At 43.1% G+C, this 25,571-nt stretch overlaps 1 protein-coding gene across 1 annotated transcript; it reads left to right on the top strand.

Annotated features, from left to right (window-relative positions):
• The first annotated feature begins 4,612 nt into the window (after positions 1-4,612).
• Positions 4,613-15,154, top strand: LOC118388894 (14-3-3 protein beta/alpha-1-like). The gene is made up of 6 exons (XM_035778466.2): positions 4,613-4,781; positions 10,218-10,518; positions 10,869-10,992; positions 11,442-11,605; positions 13,153-13,248; positions 13,382-15,154. Exons 2-6 carry the CDS (start codon positions 10,225-10,227, stop codon positions 13,436-13,438), a joined length of 735 nt encoding a protein of 244 aa, XP_035634359.1. The 5' UTR covers positions 4,613-4,781; positions 10,218-10,224; the 3' UTR covers positions 13,439-15,154.
• Positions 15,155-25,571: the final 10,417 nt, after the last annotated feature.

The following is a 25,571-nucleotide window of genomic DNA, read 5'->3' as shown; positions in this document are numbered from 1 at the left end:
ATTTGACTTTTTCGGACAATACATTTTTTGGCCATTACAAACTTTCCCAAGCACTTTCCCATTGTTTCCGCAGATCAAGTATGCAGACATTTGCGCATCTCCAGTTAGAACAGGACCTGCACAAAGTTTTTCACATTTTCCGGGCTGGTGCCCACTTCCACTTCATTGTTGTTTTCATTACTACATGATACTAACTTTGGACATGCGTGAGGTTCAATCAAAGTAAGTGCCTTATTACGTTATAATTGTTTCTGTATGTCTTTATTTCGTTTCTACTGTAGCTCACTGTATGGAGCATAATATGTTTGTGTGTATTCCTTATAATCGCGGACACGCAAGGTCTAATTACTAATTTCACAACCTTTATGGTGTTATACTCAATCGTGCTTATGTAGCTAGCTACATTCTTCTATTAGCTCTGTAAAACAATGCTAACTGCATCAGTATTAGCTTGTTGTCTTTTGAAGCGACCCTGGCCTTAGGACCATGGTTTGTTTTCATTTGGCCTGTTTAGCATAGCTCTGTTCTGCCCTGCCCCCTTGTGGAGCATAACAGTTACTGTTTCTTACTGTTATATAACTCATGTGTGATTTTGTCAATGAAAATTATTATTTTTATAGCATTGTTATGTCACTTCTTTGTAATATTGTTTTATTGCTATATCCTGATGTTTTATTCTACTGACTATTAATTCATCTTTATTCTGTACTTTCAGAAACCACACACACACAAGCAGTATTGAACATTATTTGCCAATATCATAACTCGAGCTGGACATCTTTGGAGCTGAAGAATGAGGACAGTTTTTGTATGCTAACGTACACTCCTTAACAGTTGTACTGGATGAAAACACAGCAAGAAAACACATAGGCCTATATGTATTTTATTGAAGTATTGGTTGAACAAAAACAACTTGTTTTACTTGAGGGAAAAAAAATGCAAGAAAAGACTGATAACTTATGAATATGTATAACCCCCCCCCCCGTAAAGGCATAGTATCATGGCAGATCACCGGTCAAGTCACCTGTCTAGTCAGTCAGTCCATAATTGCTGCAGATGTGCTCAATAGTGCTTGGTCAGTTAGGATCACCACTTTATTTTCAGAATGTGAAATGTCAGAATAATAGTGTAGAGAATGATTTCAGCTTTTATTTCTTTCACATTCCTAGTAAGTCATAAGTTTACATACACTCAATTAGTATTTGGTAGCATTGCCTTTAAATTGTTTAACTTGGGTCAAATGTTTCGGGTCGCCTTCCACAAGCTTCCCACAATAAGTTGGGTGAATTTTGGCCCATTCCTCCTGACAGAGCTGGTGTAACGGAGCCAGGTTTGTAGGCCTCCTTGCCCTCCTTACACCAGCTCTGAATTTTACAAACACTTCAAACTCAGTATGTGTCATGATGTTTTGATAAGCGTGCAATTCTCTCTCGGACAAGGTGGGGTTTATCAATATATTCACCTCAATTTACTTTAAAAAAATGTGAAATGCTAATTAGGAACAGAGAAGCCCTCAGCAAGACTACTAATTTCCTGCAGGAAGCTTCTGCCTTTCATCTCTAGCTGACAAAGCTACCGTTCACCAGCGTGATTAAAGACCTTTGCCCAATCCATGATGAATCCATGTGCTGTATTGAGATTAATTGAATAGTGCTGGAACTTCTTCCATCCCCTTTCTGTCTTAGCTAGCCACTGACTACACTTTAGCTAGTCAGTTAGCAGAGCAGTAGTTCAATTTTATTTTTTTCTTATCACTTAAGCTTAGATAATTGTTTGTGCAGTATGTCTACTTTGATATCTATTTCAGACTTTATGTCATTTTTCAAGGATGAGCATTAAAAGGGGACAAGTCTGGCCATGTGGAGAAGTGCAGCTATAGTGCGGGGAAATTCACCGGTTTGGCCAAGGCCAGCATGAGGTTTAAAGTTTGTCCTGTGTCGGTGAGTATAGCTATTAAGTTAAGTTTGAGCATCTTAGCAATACAATGGGATCTATACTGCTGTCAACATTCTACAGGGAAAGGGCCACTTAATCAATTATATAATCATGAACTAGATTACCCCAGATACCAGACTTGATATTAATAATATGAGTAATAACTCAGTTCTAGAATGTTGTCATTGATGAGAATAAATCTAAAAATCTATTAACATTCAGAATGGACTTTGTAATAGACATCCTGTCTCTAATGTAGTTTCATGAAACAAACCTTCAAAGACACAGTCTTGATTTATAGGATCCTTCCCACTATATTATTTATATGTCAGGTGATAAAATCCCAAGTTATCAATTAAAAGTGTATGGAAAAACGCAGCCTCCAAAGCAAATGGAGACATTTTCCATAACTGCAGGAAAAGAGAAATGGAGTGTCTTGCCCTTTTCATTATGGAGTTTGGTGCCATCTGTAGTTTATAGACTGTGTTGCCGCTTTAATTACGGTTTGTTTTGATGTATGTTAGCTGTCAAGTCAAGTTGTGCAAGAGTGAAATAATAAAGCATAATAAAACGTATAGAAATCAAACAGTAAATGTTATTTAATGTGCGGGATAAATAACAAATGAGTTGGTCTAGAAGGTCTTTATGAAATGTGCAGTATGTTGTGAATATTTGATATCATATCAGTGCTGTGACTTGAAGCTGACAAGCTGACAAATGATTGTGTCCCACTTGTTGTTGATTCTTCACAAAAAAATACAGTTTTATATCTTTATGTTTGAAGCCTGAAATGTGGCAAAAGGTCGCAAAGTTCAAGGGGGGCGAATACTTTCGCAAGGCACTGTAAGTATTCAGACCCTTTTCTTTTTTCTTCTTTTTGAATTTTAGCCCGTTTTCGTGGTATCCAATTGTTTAGTAGCTACTATCTTGTCTCATCGCTACAACTCTTGTACGGGCTCGGGAGAGACGAAGGTTGAAAGTCATGCGTCCTATGATACACAACCCAACCAAGCCGCACTGCTTCTTAACACAGCGCGCATCCAACCCAGAAGCCAGCCGCACCAATGTGTCGGAGGAAACACTGTGCACCTGGCAACCTCTGTTAGCGCGCACTGTGCCCAGCCTTCCACAGGAGTCGCTGGTGCGTGATGAGATAAGGATATCCCTACCGGCCAACCCTTCCTTAACCCGGATGACGCTAGGCCAATTGTGCGTCGCCCCACCAACCTCCCGGTCGCGGCCGGTTACAACAGAGCCTGGGCGCAAACCCGGAGTCTCTGGTGGCACAGCTGGCGCTGCAGTACAGCGCCCTTAACCACTGCGCCACCCGGGAGGCCCCATCAGACCCTTTTCTATGAGACTCGAAATGAAGCTCAGGTGCATCCTGGTTCCATAGATGTTTCTACAACTTGATTGGTGTCCTCCTGTGGTACATTCAATTGATTGGACATGATTTGGAAAGGCACAAAACTGTCTATTAAAAATGTCTGCAGCATTGAAGGTCCCGAAGAACACAGTGCTCCCCATCATTCTTAAATGGAAGAAGTTTGGAACCACCAAGACTATTCCTAGAGCTGGCCACCCAGCCAAACTGAGCAATCGGGGGAGAAGTTCCTTGGTCAGGGAGGTGACCAAAACCCGATGGTCACTCCTCGTAAAAAGCACACGACATCCCTCTTGGAGTTTGCCAAAAGGCAACTAAAGACTTTCTGGTCTGATGAAACCAAGATTGAACTCTTTGGCCTGAATGACAAGCGTCACGTCCCTAATTACCTTACCTCCCTAATCTTACCTTATTTGCAAACACTGTATATAGATTTTTTCAATTGTGTTATTGACTGTACGTTTGTTTATTCCATGTGTAGCTCTGTGTTGTTGTTTGTGTCGCACTGCTTTGCTTTATCTTGGCCAGGTCGCAGTTGTAAATGAGAACTTGTTCTCAACTGGCCTACCTGGTTAAATAAAGATGAAATAAAAAAAGTTAAAACAATAAAATGTAAATAATATACAATTACATTTACATTTACATACATACAATCACTTGAACTCTGAGGTACGAGTTTCCGACATGATGTAAACTAGTTATTACAGCCACAAAGTCAAAATTGGCTATCGAAAAATGAATGACAACAACGTGCTTTTGGGTTTTTAATTTAAAAGTTAGGCATACGGTTAGCAGTGTAGGTTAAGGTTCGTGTTAGGTTTAAAATCATATTTTAGAAGGGAGATTGTAGAAATGGGCGGGGTTTATGACTTTGTGTTCGTGGTATAAGTGACGATCTGATCTGACAAGTCTGATACAAAGTGTTTTTTCTCAGTTGCCTACCTTAATCGTTACGAAACTTTATATCAAGTATGCCACACGTAGCAAATAAGACACATTTTTTTATTGCAAAATGTGACACTACTATTGACCTCCAAACAAAAACTACTCGCTTGGTGAGCCAAAAAAACGAACGATTTTGGGCCCAGTTATCCCTCTTGTGTAGGCCGTCATTGTAAATAAAAAGTTGTTCTTAACTGACTTGCCTAGTTAAACAAATGGTTAAAAAACATGTTTTGCTTCGCCTTCTTCTCTGCAGTAACTATGGTGACCACTTACGTCATTCTATGGTGCGTCCCGTAGTCTTTATGACGTTAACGACCCTGTACAACGCTCTGAAAACCCCGGAGTGCTGTTACCATAGATACTGGCGGGGGAGGGTGGGGTTTAGAGGAAGCGGAAGTGGAAGTGTCAGCGCAGGCGGAAGTGGTACTGCCCTGAATATCCCGAGCAGCGAACCGAGGACAGCTTGATACTCCCATCGTTCAGAGAAAAAAAGCAAGATTCAAAATACAGTCTAAATGTGAGTTTACTTGCATAAAGTCGATTCTAGTATTATTTCATGGGTAAGGTAGAGCATTTTGGCACCATAATGACCCAACAATGGCTCAAATCGCTATCTATGGCGGAAGGTGCCTATTGTGGTTTGGGGCTGGGTACAATGACTTAGGCCGAGACGTGTGATTGAATGGCGAACTAGAGCTCACAAACTAGCCAGGATTTAGATTATTGTAAGCCAATAGGGGAGATCTGCCATGGAATATATGAATAAAAAATAGTTCCATAATGAAATGTGTATAGAGACTGAAAAACACATTTTGCCAGGCTAACGTACCCATCCTGGTCGTCGTGAAATCAAGATATCTTACCAGCGCTAGCAAGCTAATGCTAACTTGACGCTATCTCCAGCAAATTTTACAAGTGACTGGACTGCAATACACAGTCCTTTGCGATTCGTGAACAATAACATAAAACTGGTGCTTATAACGAATTAAAATGACATTTAGTAAATCCAACTCATTGGTAGCATTCAATTACGCTAGCTAACGTTACTTGGTTTGCTAACGGTATCACTCCATCTTAAAATTCCGCAAGGGAATGCGACAGAGGGCGTAGCTAGCCAACTACCAACATCTTCAATGGACAGGAATATAGCACGCTAGCTAGCGCCTTAGCAATGAGGTTGCCTACGGATCTTATAGGGCAATGCTGCAGTATTTCCGCAATGGACGTTCCATTGCTAAATCCGTGATTAAAGAATAGCATGTTGTCTGTCATGTTATCGGTTTTATAGCGATAATAACTAATACAGTGGCAATTAAGACGTTTGGCCTTGGTATTTTATGATACCATACTGTCATAGTATTCCAGGCATTGTAAATAAACTTAACGCAGGTGACAAAATTGACTTAGCGGCCATAATAAGCGTGTAGTTAACATGGCCATAATAATACATTGGTTAAACAATAGTTCCTATTAATTATATGGGTAAAACAATATAGCTAAGATTAGAGGTCGACCGGTCATGATTTTTCAACGCAGATACCGATACCAATTATTGGAGGACCAAAAAAAGCTGATGCTGATTAATCGGACGATTTATTTATTTCTAATAATGACAATTACAACGATACTGAATGAACACTTATTTTAACATAATTTAATACATCAATAAAATCAATTTAGCCTCAAATAAATAATGAAACATGTTCAATTTGGTTTAAATAATGCAAAAACAAAGTGTTGGAGAGGAACGTAAAAGTGCAATATGTTCCATGTAAGAAAGCTAACGTTTAAGTTCCTTGCTCAGAACATGAGAACATATGAAAGCTGGTGGTTCCTTATAACATGAGTCTTCAATATTCCCATGTAAGAAGTTTTAGGTTGTAGTTATTATAGGAATTATAGGACTATTTCTCTCTCTACTGTTTTGTATTTCATTCATCATTGACTATTGGATGTTCTTATAGGCACTTTAGTATTGCCAGTGTAACAGTATAGCTTCCGCCCCTCTCCTCGCCCCTACCTGGGCTCGAACCAGGAACACAACGACAACAGCCAACCTCGAAGCAGTGTTACTCATGCAGAGCAAGGGGAATAACTACTCCAAGTCTCAGAGCGAGTGACGTTTGAAACATTATTAGCGCGCACCCCGCTAACTAGCTAGCCATTTTACATCGGTTACACCTGCTGAATCTCTGGTGTTGATAGGCTTGAAGTCATAACCAGTGCAATGCTTGAAGCACAGCAAAAGGCTGCTGGCAAAATGCACTGAAGTGCTGTTTGAATGAATGCTTACGAGCCTGCTGCTGCCTACCACCTCTGTCAGACTGCTCACACAGAAATACGAGCCTTAGGTCATTAACATGGCCGAATCTGTTAACTATCATCTCGAAAACAAGACGTTTATTCTTTCAGCGAAATACGGAACCATTCAGTATTTTATCTAATGGGTGGCATCCATAAGTCTAAATATTCCTGTTACATTGCACAACCTTCAATGTTATGTCATAATTACGTAAAATGCTGGCAAATTAGGTGGCCCAAACTGTTGCATATACACTGACTCTGTGTGCAATGAACGCAAGAGAAGTGACACAATTTCACTTGGTTAATATTGTCTGCTAACCTGGATTTCTTTTAGCTAAATATGCAGGTTTAAAAAATATATACTTCTGTGTATTGATTTTAAGAACAGCATTGATGTTTATGGTTAGGTACACATTGGAGCAAAGATATGATTGATTGTTTTTTATAAGATCAGTTTAATGCTAGCTAGCAACTTACCTTGGCTTCTACTGCATTTGCGTAACAGGCAGGCTCCTCGTGGAGTGCAATGTAATCAGGTGGTTAGAGCGTTGGACTAGTTAACTGTAAGGTTGCAAGATTGAATCCCCCGAGCTGACAAGGAAAAAATCTGTCGTTCTGCCCCTGAACGAGACAGTTGACCCACTGTTCCTTGGCCGTCATTGAAAATAAGAATGTGTTCTTAACTGACTTGCCTAGTTAAATAAAGGTGAACCAAAAAAAACGGCAAAATCTGTGTCCAAAAACACCGATTTCCAATTGTTATGAAAATTTGAAATCGGTCGACCTCTAGCTAAGATCCCCTGCGGCTTTGTCACTGAGTACTGGGACCATTTCATGTTATTTTCTATTGGTGTCTAGGGCATTAGAAACACTGTGTTTCACCTCAAATTTAAATGAAGTGATAAGGTTAATTTCCTATAATGGTTATTTGTTACAGGGTTTCCCAAATTCCTCCTTGTAGGTTTTTGTTCTAGCACTACACCGCTGATTCAAATAATCAAAGCTTAATGATGAGTTGGTTATTTTAATCAGTTGTGTAGTGCTGGGGCAAAAACCTACATGTGCACACGGGGACTGAGTTTGGAAAACCCTTGTTTTAAAGATGGTCTTCAGATTATGGCCTAAAACTGCCTAGATCCCCAATGGGACTTGATCGACAGTTGAAAGAGTTTAGCATCTGCAAGATACATTTACGATTTCGTCAGCCTTTTTCACAAACACACTGCTAGGGCCTAATAATGTCTTAGCATATGAGGCTGCATGGATGTGTATACTTGCTACAACGTTTTTATAATAATAATAATCTAGCCGTCCTTGTCACGTGTAAATGGCAGGGCATAACATTTACATTTTGGTACACCAGCGACTGTGACAGGTAGATTTTTAAAAATCAACCAGCCTCTCAGATTTTTTTACTGGCCAACATGTTTTTTCACACAAATTTCACCAAGAAAACACACACGAACGGATGAGCATGCTTTGTAAGAAGCAATGTGGGTTATTGTTTTTGACTTTGTGCAATTAATTTACCAGCTATGAAACAAAACGGCAGAAATACTTTGAAAACAGCTACTGCAGATAAGTGTGATCATACTTGACTATTTCTATTCACAAATGCGAGGTAAATACTCGCACTGTGGAGCCCTGACCACCCGCCAACGTGGCTGGTGAAATAGACATTTAACCCGCCAACGCCGAAGTCTACCCACATTTGGCAGGTAGCGAGGTGTTTATTTTAGGCCCTGGTAAATTGGCTGGTCAGGCTAGGATCACCAAGTGTCCAGTAGAGGGCGCAGCTACTCCAATAATTCACTGAGGTGAAACCTGGCTTAAAAACGAATGAAGCCGATGTAGTAAAAGACACACAATCTGATCATGCTTTCCTGCAACACAAGCTGTTGACTGACTGGCCTTAGCCTATAGCCTAACAATATAGCTCTCTTCATTGTCACGGATGTGTTTTTAGCTTGGCTAGCGTATTGTATCCAAAAATGGTGTTGATATAGCCTAGCCTACTATAGGTTGAACGTTGCCCGCATTCACACCATATGGTGTCCTCCTTGCTATAGCCTATTGCATATGGAACTTTAGTGTAGCCTAAACTTAAAGTATTTATTAGGCCTAAACTAATTGTGGTTGTATTGTGAATCGAAGAGCAGGCAACACTTAGTGAATTAATAATATGAAAGGAGCATCTTGGAGTCACTCAGACCAAAACACAGGCTATATGATAGGCGTAGTACGGAAATGTTCATCACTACAATGAGTATACCAGAAATTACGTAGATGTGTACACTTAATTATACAATGTTTTATATGCATTTCGAATTCTCTACTTCGTCACATTTGCACTATTTCACTTGAGGACCAGCAGTGGAGGCTTTCCTCCTTAAAAATAATATTGTATTTGACAACACACGATGTCTCAATACAAAGTTATATAATGTGCCTTTTTTTGTGAAAGTACATGGATGTGTGTTAAATGGATGAGCAAAAACATGTAATTTGGTCATGTATACTCCCGGTCAAAAGTTTTAGAACACCTATTCATTCAAGGGTTTTTCTTATATTTGTACTATTTTCTACATTGTAGAATAATAGTGAAAACATCAGAACTATGAAATAACACATTGAATCATGAGATTCTTCAAATAACCACCCTTTGCCTTGACAGCTTTGCACACTCTTGGCATTCTCTCAACCAGATTCACCTGGAATACTTTTCCAACTGTCAAGGAGGAGTTCCCACACATGCTGAGCACTTGTTGGCTGCTTTTCCTTCAGTCTGCAGTCATGCTGATCCCAAACAATGGTTTGAGAATGCCAAGTGTGCAAGCTGGTCAAGGCAAGAATCTCATATAAAATATATGAATACACTTTTTTTGGGGTTACTACATGATTCCATATGTTATTTAATCGTTTTGATGTCTACCCTATTATTCTACAGTGTAGAAAATAGTAAAAAATTAAGAGTAGGTGTTCTAAAATATTTTAGACCATAGGTAACAAATTAAACCAAGTATTTGAATTGTTTAACAATCTGCCTCTGGTGGCCTAATGGAACAAATGCAATTGGATGGTGGCTCTACTGTTTAAAGGTCTCTGATTGGTTGTTATTTTGTTACTGGATATAAATATCTGCTCAGCTGGTTAATTTGGCCAGGTTCGCCTATGAGAAAAGCTAGCAGCTAGCCATTTTAGACCAATGGTTTAAACAAAGTTCACAAGTATGGCTCCTAAGGAAATAACTTTGGGAGTAACTCCTGAGTGGTATCTGAAAGGTTTTTTTATGTTGACATATAATGTTCATATAATGTTCTGTATCTGTTTTAAAACCTAGCCTATTGAATAATCAGTAATTAGGCCAAATATTAGTACATACTCTGTTAAGGGAGAGCCTCATGTCTGATATATAGACAACCCGATAGCATGTCCAGAGAGTTGTTCCGGGGTTGATGTCAATTTCATTTCAATTCAATCGGGAAGTAAACTAAAAAGCATTGAAAGGCAAGTTTACTCAAGTTTATTTCATTGTCAATTGACCGAATTGACGATGACCCCAGCATTTTCTTAATTTTCAATGCTTGCTTGCTTGCTTCTCAATGTTGCTTGCTTGTGACTATGACCACAACTCTGTGCCCTTTCGCAGCCTCGACATGGACAAGAACGACCTGGTACAGAAGGCTAAGCTGGCCGAGCAGGCCGAGCGCTATGACGACATGGCAGCAGCCATGAAGGCGGTGACGGAGCAGGGCGGCGAGCTCTCCAACGAGGAGCGCAACCTGCTGTCGGTGGCCTACAAGAACGTGGTGGGGGCGCGCCGCTCCTCCTGGCGCGTCATCTCCAGCATCGAGCAGAAGACCGAGGGCAACGAGAAGAAGCAGCAGATGGCACGCGAGTACCGTGAGAAGATTGAGGCCGAGCTGCAGGACATCTGCAAGGACGTGCTGGTGAGAGAGCGCGGCCGCTTGCTACTCCATATGTGTCCCCCTCGCTCTTAAATGAAGGGTCCCGTGATGTTATGGGTGTAACACTGGGGCTTTATTTCAATTAATTTATAGTCCGGTTCATTTAGAGTTCAGGAAATTTGGGAATGCCCTATACTCAACAGGCATTTTTCATTAGGAATTCTGATTGTGAGCTGGAATGGATTTGACGCCAAAGACAGGTTACAAAGCATAATATATTTTGGGTTAAACTTTTGTTTGGTCCTGTGTGTTGAAAGGGCGGACTTGAGTTAACTGACACATTTACATTACATTTAAGTCATTTAGCAGACCCCTCTTTTTTTCTGTTTTAGGCACTCCTCGACAATTACCTCATCGCCAATGCGACTCAGGCAGAAAGCAAGGTGTTCTACCTTAAAATGAAAGGGGACTACTACAGATATCTGTCTGAGGTGGCGTCTGGAGAATCAAAGAAGAGTAAGTTGATCATCTCTGTTCATTGGGGAAGCTTCTGAGTCACCCATATTTGTTAATCAGCCACTTTTCTTCAACCTCTGATTTTCATGGAAATAAGCAAAACCTCAAATTTGATGTCCTCATTGTACATTTATTTATTTTATTTAACCTTTATTCAACTCGGCAAGTCAGTTGAGAACAAATTCTTATTTGCAATTACGGTGGGTGTCCCTTGTTCAGGGACAGAACGACAGAGTTTTACCTTGTCAGCTCGGGGATTAGATCTAGCAACCTTTCGTTTACTGGCTCAACGCTCTAACCACAAGGCTATGTGCCGCCCCGTAAGATCTAGACGATGTTTAATCAGTATCCATTATAGAGGAGATGGGCTGTGAAATGAAACATGAATTCACTTCAACAAAAGCATGATGCCGTTAATTAATTGGACCTCTTCTCCCTCTCTGTCACAGCCACAGTGGAGAACTCCCAGCAGGCCTACCAGGAGGCCTTTGACATCAGCAAGAAGGACATGCAGCCGACACACCCCATCAGGCTGGGGCTCGCTCTCAACTTTTCTGTCTTCTACTATGAGATCCTCAACTCCCCCGAGCAGGCCTGCAGTTTGGCAAAGGCGGTGGGGCACCGCTATACACTGTCTCTCTCACACAAACACACGTTCCTCCATCACACAGCAGCGCCTGTGTGATCAGCATGAGTCTGGCCTAACCGAATCAATACAGAGCACAACCACGCCCCTCCTGCTCAGCTACACTATAGATACAAAAGTATGTGGACACCCCTTCAAATGAGTGGATTCTGCTATTTCATCCATACCAGTTGCTGACAGATGTATAAAATTGAGCATACAGCCATTGCAATCCCCATAGACAAACATTGGCAGTAGAATGGCCTTACTGAAGAGCTTAGTATCTTTCAACGTGGCACTGTCATAGGATGCAACCTTTCCAACAAGTCAGTTTGTCAAATTTCTGCCCTTCTAGAGCTGCCCCGGTCAACTGCAAGTGCTGTTATTGTGAAGTGGAAACTTCTAGGAGCAACAGTAGCTCAGCCGCGAAGTGGTAGGACAAAGAAGCACACAGAATGGGACCGCTGAAGCGCATAGAGGGTAAAAAATTGTCTGTCCTCGGTTGCAACACTCACTACTGAGTTCCAAACTACCTCTGGAAGCAACATCAGCAAAATAACTGTTCACCAGGAGCTTCATGAAATGGGTTTCCGTGGCTGAGCAGCCACACACAAGCCTAAGATCACCATGCGCAATGCCAAGCGTCGGCTGGAGTGGTGTAAAGCTCGCCGCCATTGGACTATGAAGCAGTGGAAACGTGTTCTCTGCAGTGAGGAATCACGCGTCACCATCTGGCAGTCTGACGGACAAACCTGGCTTTGGCGGATGCCAAGAAAACGCTACCTGCCCAAATGAATAGTACCAACTGTGACGTTTGGTGGAGGTGGAATAATGGTCTGGGGTTGTTTTTCATGGTTTGAGCTAAGCCCCTTAGTTCCAGTGAAGGAAAATCTTAATGCTACAGCATACACTGACATTCTAGACGTTTCTGTGCTTCCAATGTTGTGGCAACAGTTTGGGGAAGGCCCTTTCCTTGTTTCAGCATGACAATGCCCCCGTGAACAAATCGAGGTCCATACAGAAATGGTTTGTCGAGATCAGTGTTGAAGAACTTGACTGGCCTGCACAGAGCCCTGACCTCAACCTCACCGAACACCTTGAGCCCGGCCTAATTGCTCAACATCAGTGCCCGACCTCACTAATGCTCAGCGATGTTCCAACATCTAGTGGAAAGCCTTCCTAGAAGAGTGGAGGCTGTTTTAGCGGCGCAACTCCATATTAATGCGCAACTCCATATTAATGAAATGAGATGTTCGATGACCAGGTATCCACATACTTTTGGTCATGTAGTGTACGTGACAGAAACCTGCTCTTTAACACCGGCACTCGTGCTTTTGGCATTTGCCAGATATTGAATCTAAAATAGACTTTAATGGATGGTGCTTTGTCATCTGGTATGCCAAGATTTGTTAGTTGGTAAGCCCTTTTTTAGGGGTAATACATTTAAAATATGTTTGAGGCATTGTAGGTTTTTGTATTCTGGGTCTTTCAGAACATATTTTTTACGCCCTTCCATACGCCTGTTTACCCTCTAGGCTTTCGACGAAGCAATCGCCGAGCTTGACACCTTGAACGAGGACTCTTACAAAGACAGCACCCTGATCATGCAGCTACTAAGGGACAACCTCACTGTAAGTGCTTACTGCCAATACACGCCTTGTCGATTTAATGCCATTCAAATGCGTAATAGTTTTGGAACTGAAAACTCGAGTGTCTGAATCCAATGAACTCAATGGTTGGATTTGTTTTTCTCCCCCTCTGCAGCTGTGGACATCAGAAAACCAGGGTGATGAGGGGGATGCCGGCGAAGGGGAGAACTAAAGGCGTTGCACATCACTGTTAATCCACCCACACCCTTCTCTCTTCTCTTACACATATACAGCCCGTACATTCCCGCTCCATCCAGCCTCTTCCTTTCTGTATGACGAGCAGCATGAATTGTACCTGATCTACCAGTTGTGCCCTTTCTCCGATATGCTCCAAGGCAACAGGGTAACACTCAGTTGTTAACAAGCCGAGTCTTGTTTTGTGAGGAGAGAAAAAATTATAAAATTGCCCAGTTGAGTGGCATGGCCATTCTCTCCTCCACCTCCCTTCCTTTTGATTCCCTCCAAACATTTAAAAAAAGATATGTTCTTTCACCTAGCAAGTTTATGCATTTATAGTATCCATTTTTTTGCTTTCCTAGTGTACTTGCGATTTGCTGGTTTGACTCAGAAAATGTATTAAACTGTCGGTTTTATTTTCAACAAACACTGTGATGCTTAGTTATTCTCCACATAATCACATTCTGGACAATAAAATTCAGGACTGTATGGTTTGAGTAGCAGTGCAATTCTGCTGTGACCTCATACAGAATGGTATAACGGGCTCTATTATGACACTGACTAACATGCGTATTGCTGTGTATTGTTTGTTTATTTTGCATATGGAATTAAAATGAATAAAAGGGACCCTACTGTAGGTTTTGCCATTCCACATCTGTCCAGTTATAAACAAGAAAAAATATAACATTCCATCAGAACCTAACATTAAGACAATATACCTTTCTTGAACAAACCTGGACCATTCTCCTGAACAGCTGTCATCAAGGTGCTGTTTGAAATCAGTACAATGATCCTGGTTTGTTCTTAAATGTTACTTTTTGCTTTGTGTAATAATGACTCACTCTTTGGCTCAACTGTAAATTGTAAACGTTTGCGGTAAATATAAATCTGTCTTAAATGTAAATGTTAACCTGCTTGTAAAGAAACACCTTAAAGCCGTTTGCGTTGAACTTTGACATTTTGGTTATTCAAGCCTATCTTGATAGCCTTATGCTGACAGTACAAAACTGACCAGTTTCCTTCATGAAATGATTTCTAAGCGAATGTATGCTTTTGCCCACGACGAGTGTGTAAGCAAGTCCCCTAATGTAAGATGTGTAAGGAGGTTGTCTATCATAGTCAGAGATGGCATTGATGCTTTTGTTTTGTGTATCTCCAGAGGAGACCATATTATAGTGGAATGCGGTCAGTGGACGGGTTAGATTCTGGAGTAGTGCAAGGACCCTTAAGAGGTAGCTGAATTCACTCAGTGTCACAATACCTTGTCATCACCATAACATTCCACTTAGGTGTCGAATTGATCTCTCAGTCGGTCTTGCTGAAGACCATGTTTCATGCACTGAAGAAAAATCTCCCCTTTTAGCTGAGCAAATGGCAGTTATTCTACGCTTGATATATATAAAAAAAGAAATGCAGTAGTGAATGTGGAACCGAGCCTGTCTGTATATCTGGTATCTCCAATTGCTTTATTTTTACTGACCGGTATTCTGCCTAAAGTTTGCTTCTGTGACGGTTTTATTGCTTAGTGCGCACGTGGTTGTGACATTTTAGACTAGCATTAAAAAAATACAAACAAACAAAAAAAAAACTGGTTATTGACGTAAAACAACATTTGTGTATGTCTTTTAAAACAATTCTAGTTTCACCTTACATGTTATCAGGAAATGTAAAAGACAATTTAAAGTGAAATAAAAGTTTTATCAGTTCCAAATGTTCCTGTTTTGTTTTTATACCCACTGGGTTTGTGTCTCTGACAGAGTTGCTACCTAAAACACCAGTTGAAAACCCTCATTTAATGACCAATTAAAATGTTATTTAATGTCCAATTAAAACATTGGCTACTTATTTGACAGAAATTGCATTCCACCTCAGAAAGAAGGCTTAATCTTTTCCTCAGGCGTCCTATTTTTAATTTGTTCCTGTCTACTAAGGGCTCTTGAATATTTTAAACTGAGTAGTTTGGGTCTTGGATGCTGATTGGGTGAAAGCTGTGGCATATCAGACCGTATACCACTGGTATGACAAAACATTTATTTTTACTTCTTTAAATAGGTTGGTAACCAGTTTATAATCGCAATAAGGCACCTCGGGTTTGTGGTATATGGGCGAAATACCACGGTCACACCTCCTCGGGCATTATTGCTTAAATATACTATTACACACAACATAAAAATTGAAATTAAGCATCAGGGCATTACACTATATATACAAAAGTATTTGAACACCTCTTGAAATGAGTGGATTCGGCTATCTTAGCCACACCCTTTGGTGAAGTTTGGGGAAGGCCCTTTCCTGTATCAGTATGACAATGCCCCCTTGCACAAAGCGACGTCCATACAGAAATGGTTTGTCGAGATCGGTGTGGAAGAACTTGACTGGCCCGCACAGAGCCCTGACCTCAACCGCATCGAACACCTTTGGGATGAATTGGAGCACTGACTTCGAGCCAGGCTTAATCGCCCAATATCAGTGCTCGACCTCACTAATGCTCTTGTGGCTGAATGGAAGCAAGTCCCAGCAGCAATGTTCCAACGTCTAGTAGAAAGTCTTCCCAGAAGAGTGGAGGGTGTTATAGCAGCAAATGGGGAACCACCTCCATATTAATGCCCATGATTTTGGAATGAGATGTTCGACGAGCAGAAGTCCACATACTTTTGGTCATATATTGTATATCCTCAAGTGCACCCATTGGCCACAATGAAGATACATGGTGCAACAAAATAACGATTTCCCTTAACAAAAGGTTTGCCAAATGTCCAAGTTGATTGAATAGCCTCAGGAAATGCCTCCCAGTTCCGAAAATAGGAGGATGGGCTTCTCATTGAGATATTGACCACGCTTAAATGCACACCAATATCCTGTTATTACTTGGGATAATCAAGTATTCTCTTTTTGAGTTGATATAAACATCATATCCGTTTACAATAACCCGGATAAGATGCCTGGAATATGCTGATTTTAGACTGGATACTGTGGCATGTCTTATACTGTTTACTGTTATTTTTCGCTGTCTGCGCAGGCTCAGCTTTGCATATTATAAGTGTTGTGTGATGTTTTCATCTGATGGTCAAACATATCACTTCAAAAAGTAGGCTACCTGCACCATAATAATTTGCTTTGCGAATACTCCATACTGGACCATATAGCCTACTGACTTAGGCTACTTTCACCCCTAATTTAGCAATAATTATAATATCCAACATTTGGTAGGCCATATTATAATTTCCAATTTCTGCTTATGGGGAACACTATGGCTCCTAATTCCTATATCTAGGAAGGTTTGAAAAACAGCTGGTGCTGAATTCAGACCTTAATGCTTTCCCCTCCAATATTCTCTTAATTCTGAGATATTTGGATGACATTTTCGTGATATATACAGTGACCCAGGAAGAACTTTTGGAATTCCATGCTTATCTAAAATCTATGAATGAACACCTTAATTTCACCATTAACTATGACCTACCACAAATCCGTTTTCTCTCTACAGATCTCTATAGGGAACCTACAAACAGGAATACCCTCCTAAGAGGTGACAGCTTTCGTCCACATCCACCTATTAAAAGTCTCCCTATAAGTCAATTCAGTCGCATCAGAAGAATACGCAGCTCTGATGCTTCTTATCAGAAACAGACCACAGACCTCACACAACGGTTTAAGGAAAGGGGGTACAAAGACAATTGGGTAAAACATGCAAATGGTCGTTGTGAAGGACTAACAGTTGGAAAGCCTTCAACAAAAAGTTAAAGGAAAAGCAGAACATGTCCCATCATGCTTCACCCAATACTCACCATTGGGGAAGGCATTTCAGGACATTATCAGGAAGCACTGGTACATTATTGATACTGACCCACAATTGAAACCCATTTTTAAATATCACCCACATATGGTCTTTAAAAGACCCCCAACTGTGAGAGGCATTGTGGTTAAATCTGATTAGCCACCAGAGAAAAGGGAAACTTTCTTGGACAAGGTTCTAGAGGGTAATTACAAATGTGTCTCAATGCAGCTTCACGTACAAATGCAACTCATTTATCCACCCCCACACAGGACAAAGATCAAAGGCCATGTCCACCAATGTTATTTACATGTTGAAATGTCCTTATGGTCTGTCTTACATAGGGAATACCCATAGAAGCAAAAAGCATAGAAAAAATATCTAGTTAACAGAAGAAAGGAAGACAAAATAAGAACAACAGAAGGACAGAAGAAAAAGGGAAAGAAAGAGGACAACAAAGTGAAACAGTCAGCACTTCTATTGCAACTTCGTATTTCGTCGTCCTAACGTAGTCTACACTGCTATCTGCCCAGCAGCTAGCCAGCTAGCAAACGTCCACCGTCTACCGAATAGCAGCACTGTAGAAACTATTACACTCAACTGAACGACTTGATTAGTGTAGTGTTAGCTAGCTACATAGTTGTCTTTGCTGTCTTCGTATCCAAGATAATTGTGTAGTTTAGAGCGTGTAGTCTTAGAGTGATTATCTTAATTTACCGAGGTTAGCTAGCCAGCTATTTGTCGTCCTTAACGTAGGAGACACTGCTAGCTAGCCAACAGCTAGCCAACGTCTACTGAATAGAACTTCCGCACTCAACAACCCGGTCGCATTCCGCTTCGCTCCACAGGTAGTATCACATTTTCATTTAATTTCATTACAGCACAACGGTTTGATTTGTTTGATCGTAGCTAGCTACATAGCTAGCTACATAGCCGTCTCTGTATCAAAGATAATTGTGTAGTCTAGAGCGATTTTCTAGGTTAGCTAGCCAGCTATTGTCGTTCTTTTAACGCAACATAACGTAACGTAATCAACACTGCTAGCTAGCCAGCTAGCCCCCGAATAGCAGCACTGTAGAAACTATTACACTCAACGGAACGACTTGATTAGTGTAGTGTCAACAACGCAGCCACTGCCAGCTAGCCTACAAAGTCAACAACGCAGCCACTGCCAGCTAGCCTACTTCAGCAGTACTGTATCATTTTAATCATTTTAGTCAATAAGATTCTTGCTACGTAAGCTTAACTTTCTGAACATTCGAGACGTGTAGTCCACTTGTCATTCCAATCTCCTTGCATTAGCGTAGCCTCTTCTGTAGCCTGTCAACTATGTGTCTGTCTATCCCTGTTCTCTCCTCTCTGCACAGACCATACAAACGCTCCACACCGCGTGGCCGCGCCACCCTAATCTGGTGGTCCCAGCGCGCACGACCCATGTGGAGTTCCAGGTCTCCGGTAGCCTCTGGAACTGCCGATCTGCGGCCAACAAGGCAGAGTTCATCTCAGCCTATGCCTCCCTCCAGTCCCTCGACTTCTTGGCACTGACGGAAACATGGATCACCACAGATAACACTGCTACTCCTACTGCTCTCTCTTCGTCCGCCCACGTGTTCTCGCACACCCCGAGAGCTTCTGGTCAGCGGGGTGGTGGCACCGGGATCCTCATCTCTCCCAAGTGGTCATTCTCTCTTTCTCCCTTACCCATCTGTCTATCGCCTCCTTTGAATTTCATGCTGTCACAGTTACCAGCCCTTTCAAGCTTAACATCCTTATCATTTATCGCCCTCCAGGTCCCCTCGGAGAGTTCATCAATGAGCTTGATGCCTTGATAAGCTCCTTTCCTGAGGACGGCTCACCTCTCACAGTTCTGGGCGACTTTAACCTCCCCACGTCTAACTTTGACTCATTCCTCTCTGCCTCCTTCTTTCCACTCCTCTCCTCTTTGACCTCACCCTCTCACCTTCCCCCTACTCACAAGGCAGGCAATACGCTCGACCTCATCTTTACTAGATGCTGTTCTTCCACTAACCTCATTGCAACTCCCCTCCAAGTCTCCGACCACTACCTTGTATCCTTTTCCCTCTCGCTCTCATCCAACACTTCCCACACTGCCCCTACTCGGATGGTATCGCGCCGTCCCAACCTTCGCTCTCTCTCCCCGCTACTCTCTCCTCTTCCATCCTATCATCTCTTCCCTCTGCTCAAACCTTCTCCAACCTATCTCCTGATTCTGCCTCCTCAACCCTCCTCTCCTCCCTTTCTGCATCCTTTGACTCTCTATGTCCCCTATCCTCCAGGCCGGCTCGGTCCTCCCCTCCCGCTCCGTGGCTCGACGACTCATTGCGAGCTCACAGAACAGGGCTCCGGGCAGCCGAGCGGAAATGGAGGAAAACTCGCCTCCCTGCGGACCTGGCATCCTTTCACTCCCTCCTCTCTACATTTTCCTCTTCTGTCTCTGCTGCTAAAGCCACTTTCTACCACTCTAAATTCCAAGCATCTGCCTCTAACCCTAGGAAGCTCTTTGCCACCTTCTCCTCCCTCCTGAATCCTCCTCCCCCCTCCTCCCTCTCTGCAGATGACTTCGTCAACCATTTTGAAAAGAAGTTCGACGACATCCGATCCTCGTTTGCTAAGTCAAACGACACCGCTGGTTCTGCTCACACTGCCCTACCCTGTGCTCTGACCTCTTTCTCCCCTCTCTCTCCAGATTAAATCTTGCGTCTTGTGACGGCCGGCCGCCCAACAACCTGCCCGCTTGACCCTATCCCCTCCTCTCTTCTCCAGACCATTTCCGGAGACCTTCTCCCTTACCTCACCTCGCTCATCAACTCATCCCTGACCGCTGGCTACGTCCCTTCCGTCTTCAAGAGAGCGAGAGTTGCACCCTTCTGAAAAACCTACACTCGATCCCTCCGATGTCAACAACTACAGACCAGTATCCCTTCTTTCTTTTCTCTCCAAAACTCTTGAACGTGCCGTCCATGGCCAGCTCTCCCGCTATCTCTCTCAGAATGACCTTCTTGATCCAAATCAGTCAGGTTTCAAGACTAGTCATTCAACTGAGACTGCTCTTCTCTGTATCATGGAGGCGCTCCGCACTGCTAAAGCTAACTCTCTCTCCTCTGCTCTCATCCTTCTAGACCTATCGGCTGCCTTCGATACTGTGAACCATCAGATCCTCCTCTCCACCCTCTCCGAGTTGGGCATCTCCGGCGCGGCCCACGCTTGGATTGCGTCCTACCTGACAGGTCGCTCCTACCAGGTGGCGTGGCGAGAATCAGTCTCCTCACCACGCGCTCTCACCACTGGTGTCCCCCAGGGCTCTGTTCTAGGCCCTCTCCTATTCTCGCTATACACCAAGTCACTTGGCTCTGTCATAACCTCACATGGTCTCTCCTATCATTGCTATGCAGACGACACACAATTAATCTTCTCCTTTCCCCCTTCTGATGACCAGGTGGCGAATCGCATCTCTGCATGTCTGGCAGACATATCAGTGTGGATGACGGATCACCACCTCAAGCTGAACCTCGGCAAGACGGAGCTGCTCTTCCTCCCGGGAAGGACTGCTCGTTCCATGATCTCGCCATCACGGTTGACAACTCCATTGTGTCCTCCTCCCAGAGCGCTAAGAACCTTGGCGTGATCCTGGACAACACCCTGTCGTTCTCAACTAACATCAAGGCGGTGGCCCGTTCCTGTAGGTTCATGCTCTACAACATCCGCAGAGTACGACCCTGCCTCACACAGGAAGCGGCGCAGGTCCTAATCCAGGCACTTGTCATCTCCCGTCTGGATTACTGCAACTCGCTGTTGGCTGGGCTCCTGCCTGTGCCATTAAACCCCTACAACTCATCCAGAACGCCGCAGCCCGTCTGGTGTTCAACCTTCCCAAGTTATCTCACGTCACCCCGCTCCTCCGCTCTCTCCACTGGCTTCCAGTTGAAGCTCGCATCCGCTACAAGACCATGGTGCTTGCCTACGGAGCTGTGAGGGGAACGGCACCTCAGTACCTCCAGGCTCTGATCAGGCCCTACACCCAAACAAGGGCACTGCGTTCATCCACCTCTGGCCTGCTCGCCTCCCTACCACTGAGGAAGTACAGTTCCCGCTCAGCCCAGTCAAAACTGTTCGCTGCTCTGGCCCCCAATGGTGGAACAAACTCCCTCACGACGCCAGGACAGCGGAGTCAATCACCACCTTCTGGAGACACCTGAAACCCCACCTCTTTAAGGAATACCTAGGATAGGATAAAGTAATCCTTCTCACCCCCCTTAAAAGATTTAGATGCACTATTGTAAAGTGGCTGTTCCACTGGATGTCATAAGGTGAATGCACCAATTTGTAAGTCGCTCTGGATAAGAGCGTCTGCTAAATGACTTAAATGTAAATGTAAATGAAGAAGCCTTAAGAGACGGATCAGTGAGCACCGCAGCAATATACGGACAGGTTGAGACAAAAAATCTGGTTGCTGTTCATTTTGTACAAGATGAACATCATGTTAGTTCTCTGAGATACATTGGAATTGAAATGGTCAAGATGTCACACAGGGGAGGGGACATTGAGAGGAAACTTCTTCAAAGGGAATCTGAGGAAGTTTGACATTAAACCGTTTTTATAAAATGTCCAACTTGTGTTGTTTTTTATTCAAATACTTGCTCATTTGGATGCCTGTGTTGCTGTTGAGCACTTTCTGGGAGTGGGAATGCCATTTCCACTTCTACCAGCTCATGTTAATTGCCTACGGAGATGTTCCTCTTCCCAGACATTGCTGAACTTACAATGCCTGGATAGGTATTTTACGCTTTGCGTCATGTGTAAGAACAGCCCTTAGCCGTGGTATATTGGCCATATACCACACCCATCGTGCCTTATTGCTTAAATATACTGAGATGACATTGCTGAAACATAAAAATATTGATAATCCAAAAATACATTTACCAAAAAATATGCTCAAGCCTCCCAGGTGGCGCAGTGGTTAAGGGCGCTGTATTGCAGCGCCAGCTGTGCCACCAGAGACTCTGGGTTCGCGCCCAGGCTCTGTCATAACCGGCCGCGACCGGGAGGTCCGTGGGGCGACGCACAATTGGCCTAGCGTCGTCCGGGTTAGGGAGGGTTTGGCCGGTAGGGTTATCCTTGTCTCATCGCACACCAGCGACTCCTGTGGCGGGCCGGGTGCAGTGTGCGCTAACCAAGGGTGCACGGTGAAAAGGTGCACAGTGTTTCCTCCGACACATTGGTGCGGCTGGCTTCCGGGTTGGATGCATGCTGTGTTAAGAAGCAGTGCGGCTTGGTTGGGTTGTGTATCGGAGGATGCATGACTTTCAACCTTCGTCTCTCCCGAACCGAGCAATGAGACAAGGTAGTAGCTACTAAAAACAATTGGATACCACGAAATTGGGGAAAAAAAGGGGTAAAATTCACAACAAAATTCACAACAACAACAAAAATATTTTAAAAATATGCTCAAACATCCTGTAATTGAAGCAAAAACTAGACAATGAAAAACAACTGGTTTCAAAACTGGTATCATCTAATTCAGTCTTTATCAGGGAGGATGAGTGTCTCTGATTTGTCCCCCATTTGTTTCCCAAATCGAAATCTGCCATATAACTACATCTAAAGATTATGCATTACTGATAGAATTGTCAACATGTCAGGTGATATAGATTGTAACATGTTTCAATATGCTCATAAATGCAACTATACTGAAATAAAATATCCCAGAAATGTTACATATGCACGAAAAGCAAATTTCTCTCAAATTTTGTGCACAAATTTGTTACATCCCTGTTAGTGACCATTTCTCCTTTGTCAAGATAATCCATCCACTTGACAGGTGTGGCATATCAAGAAGCTGATTAAACAGTATCATTACACAGGTGCACCTTGTGCTGGGGACAATAATAAGCCACTAAAATATGCAGTTTTGTCACACAACACAATACCACAGGTGTTTCAAGTTGAGGCAGTGTGCAATTGGCATTCTGACTGCAGGAATGTCCACTACAGCTGTTGCAAGATCATTTCATGTTAATTTCTCTACCATAAGCTGCCTCCAACTTCAATTTTGAGAATTTGGCAGTATGTCCAACCGGCCTCACAAATCAAATCAAATGTATTTATAAAGCCCTTCTTACATCAGCTGATATCTCAAAGTGCTGTACAGAAACCCAGCCTAAAACCCCAAACAGCAAGCAATGCAGGTGTAGAAGCACGGTGGCCAGAACCTAGGAAGAAACCTAGAGAAGCAGGCTATGAGGGGTGGCCAGTCCTCTTCTGGCTGTGCGGGGTGGAAATTATAACAGAATATGGCCAAGATGTTCAAATGTTCATAATCACAGTGGCTGTCATGGGTGCAACAGGTCAGCACCTCAGGAGTAAATATCAGTTGGCTTTTCATAGCCGATCATTCAGAGTATCTCTACCGCTCCTGCTGTCTCTAGAGAGTTGAAGACAGCAGGTCTGGGACAGGTGGCACGTCCGGTGAACAGGTCAGGGTTCCATAGCCGCAGGCAAAACAGTTGAAACTGGAGCAGCAGCACGGCCAGGTGGACTGGGTACAGTAGTAAGGAGTCATCAGGCCAGGTAGTCCTGAGGCATGGTCCTCGGGCTCAGGTCCTCAGAGAGAGAGAAAGAAAGAATTAGAGAGAGCAAACTTAAATTCACACAGGACACCGGATAAGACAGGAGATATAACAGACTGACCCTTGCCCCCCCACACATAAACTACTGCAGCATAAATACTGGAGGCTGAGACAGGAGGGGTCGGGAGACAAACAGGCAGGATATAACCCCAAACAGGGAGGATATAACCCCACCCACTTTGCCAAATCACAGCCCCCACACCACTAGAGTGACATCTTCAACCACCAACTTATCTTCCTGAGACAAGGCCGAGTATAGCCCACAAAGATCTCCAACACGGCACAACCCAAGGGGGGCGCCAACCCAGACAGGAAGATCACGTCAGTGACTCAACCCACTCAAGTGACGCACCCCTCCTAGGGACGGCATGGAAGAGCACCAGTAAGCCAGTGACACAGCCCCTGTACTAGGGTTAGAGGCAGAGAATCCCAGTGGAAAAAGGGAAACCGGCCAGGCAGAGACAGCAAGGGCGGTTCTTTGCTCCAGTGCCTTTCCGTTCACCTTCACACTCCTTGGCCAGACTACACTCAATCATAGGACCCACTGAAGAGATGAGTCTTTAATAAAGATTTAAAAGTTGAGCCCGAGTCTGCGTCTCTCACATGGGTAGGCAGACCATTCCATAAAAATGGAGCTCTATAAGAGAAAGCCCTGCCTCCAGCTGTTTGCTTAGAAATTCTAGGGACAATTAGGAGGCCTGCGTCTTGTGACCGTAGCGTACGTGTAGGTATGTACGGCAGGACCAAATCAGGAAAGATAGGTAGAAGCAAGCCCATGTAATGCTTTGTAAGGTTAGCAGTAAAACCTTGAAATCAGCCCTTGCCTTAACAAGAAGCCAGTGTAGAGAGGCTAGCACTGGAGTAATATGATCAAATTTTGGGTTCTAGTTAAGATTCTAGCAGCCGTGTTTAGCACTAACTGAAGTTTATTTAGTGCTTTATCCAGGTAGCCGGAAAGTAGAGCATTGCAGTAGTCTAACCTAGAAGTGACAAAATGTTTCATCGAAATGTACAAATGTGTGTCATCTGCATGGCAGTGAAAGTTAACATTATGTTTCCGAATGACATCACCAAGAGGTAAAATATATAGTGAAAACAATAGAGGTCCTAAAACGGAACCTTGAGGAATACCGAGATTTACAGTTGATTTGTCAGAGGACAAACCATCCACAGACACAAACTGATATCTTTCCGACAGATAAGATCTTAACCAGGCCAGAACTTGTCCGTGTAGACCAACTTGGGTTTCCAACCTTTCCAAAAGAATGTGGTGATCGATGGTATCATAGGCAGCACTAAGGTCTAGGAGCACGAGGACAGATGCAAAACCTCGGTCTGATGCCATTAAAAGGTCATTTACCACCTTCACAAGTGCAGTCTCAGTGCTATGATGGGGTCTAAAACCAGACTGGAGCGTTTCGTATACATTGTTTGTCTTCAGGAAGGCAGCGAGTTGCTGTGCAACACCTTTTTCATTTATTTTTTTGAGGAATGGGAGATTCGATATAGTTTTTTATATTTTCTGGGTCAAGGTTTTTTCAAGAGAGGCTTTATTACTGCCACTTTTAGTGAGTTTGGTACACATCTGGTGGATAGAGATCTGTTTATTATGTGCAACATAGGAGGGCCAAGCACAGGAAGCAGCTCTTTCAATAGTTTTTGTTGGAATAGGGTCCAGTATGGAGCTTGAAGGTTTAGAGGCCATG

The sequence above is a fragment of the Oncorhynchus keta genome, chromosome 10 (assembly GCF_023373465.1).
Source record: "Oncorhynchus keta strain PuntledgeMale-10-30-2019 chromosome 10, Oket_V2, whole genome shotgun sequence".
NCBI lineage: Eukaryota > Metazoa > Chordata > Actinopteri > Salmoniformes > Salmonidae > Oncorhynchus > Oncorhynchus keta.
The sequence above is the reverse complement of the archived record's forward strand: the minus strand, read 5'-3'. Positions and strand labels throughout refer to the sequence as shown.

Bases quoted from the DNA above. Each gene is read 5' to 3' on its own strand.
- LOC118388894 (XM_035778466.2), top strand. From the start codon at position 10,225: ATGGACAAGAACGACCTGGTACAGAAGGCTAAGCTGGCCGAGCAGGCC. The intron at 10,519-10,868 runs GTGAGAGAGCGC...TTTCTGTTTTAG, and splicing joins ACATCTGCAAGGACGTGCTG to GCACTCCTCGACAATTACCT. The intron at 13,249-13,381 runs GTAAGTGCTTAC...CCCCCTCTGCAG, and splicing joins TACTAAGGGACAACCTCACT to CTGTGGACATCAGAAAACCA.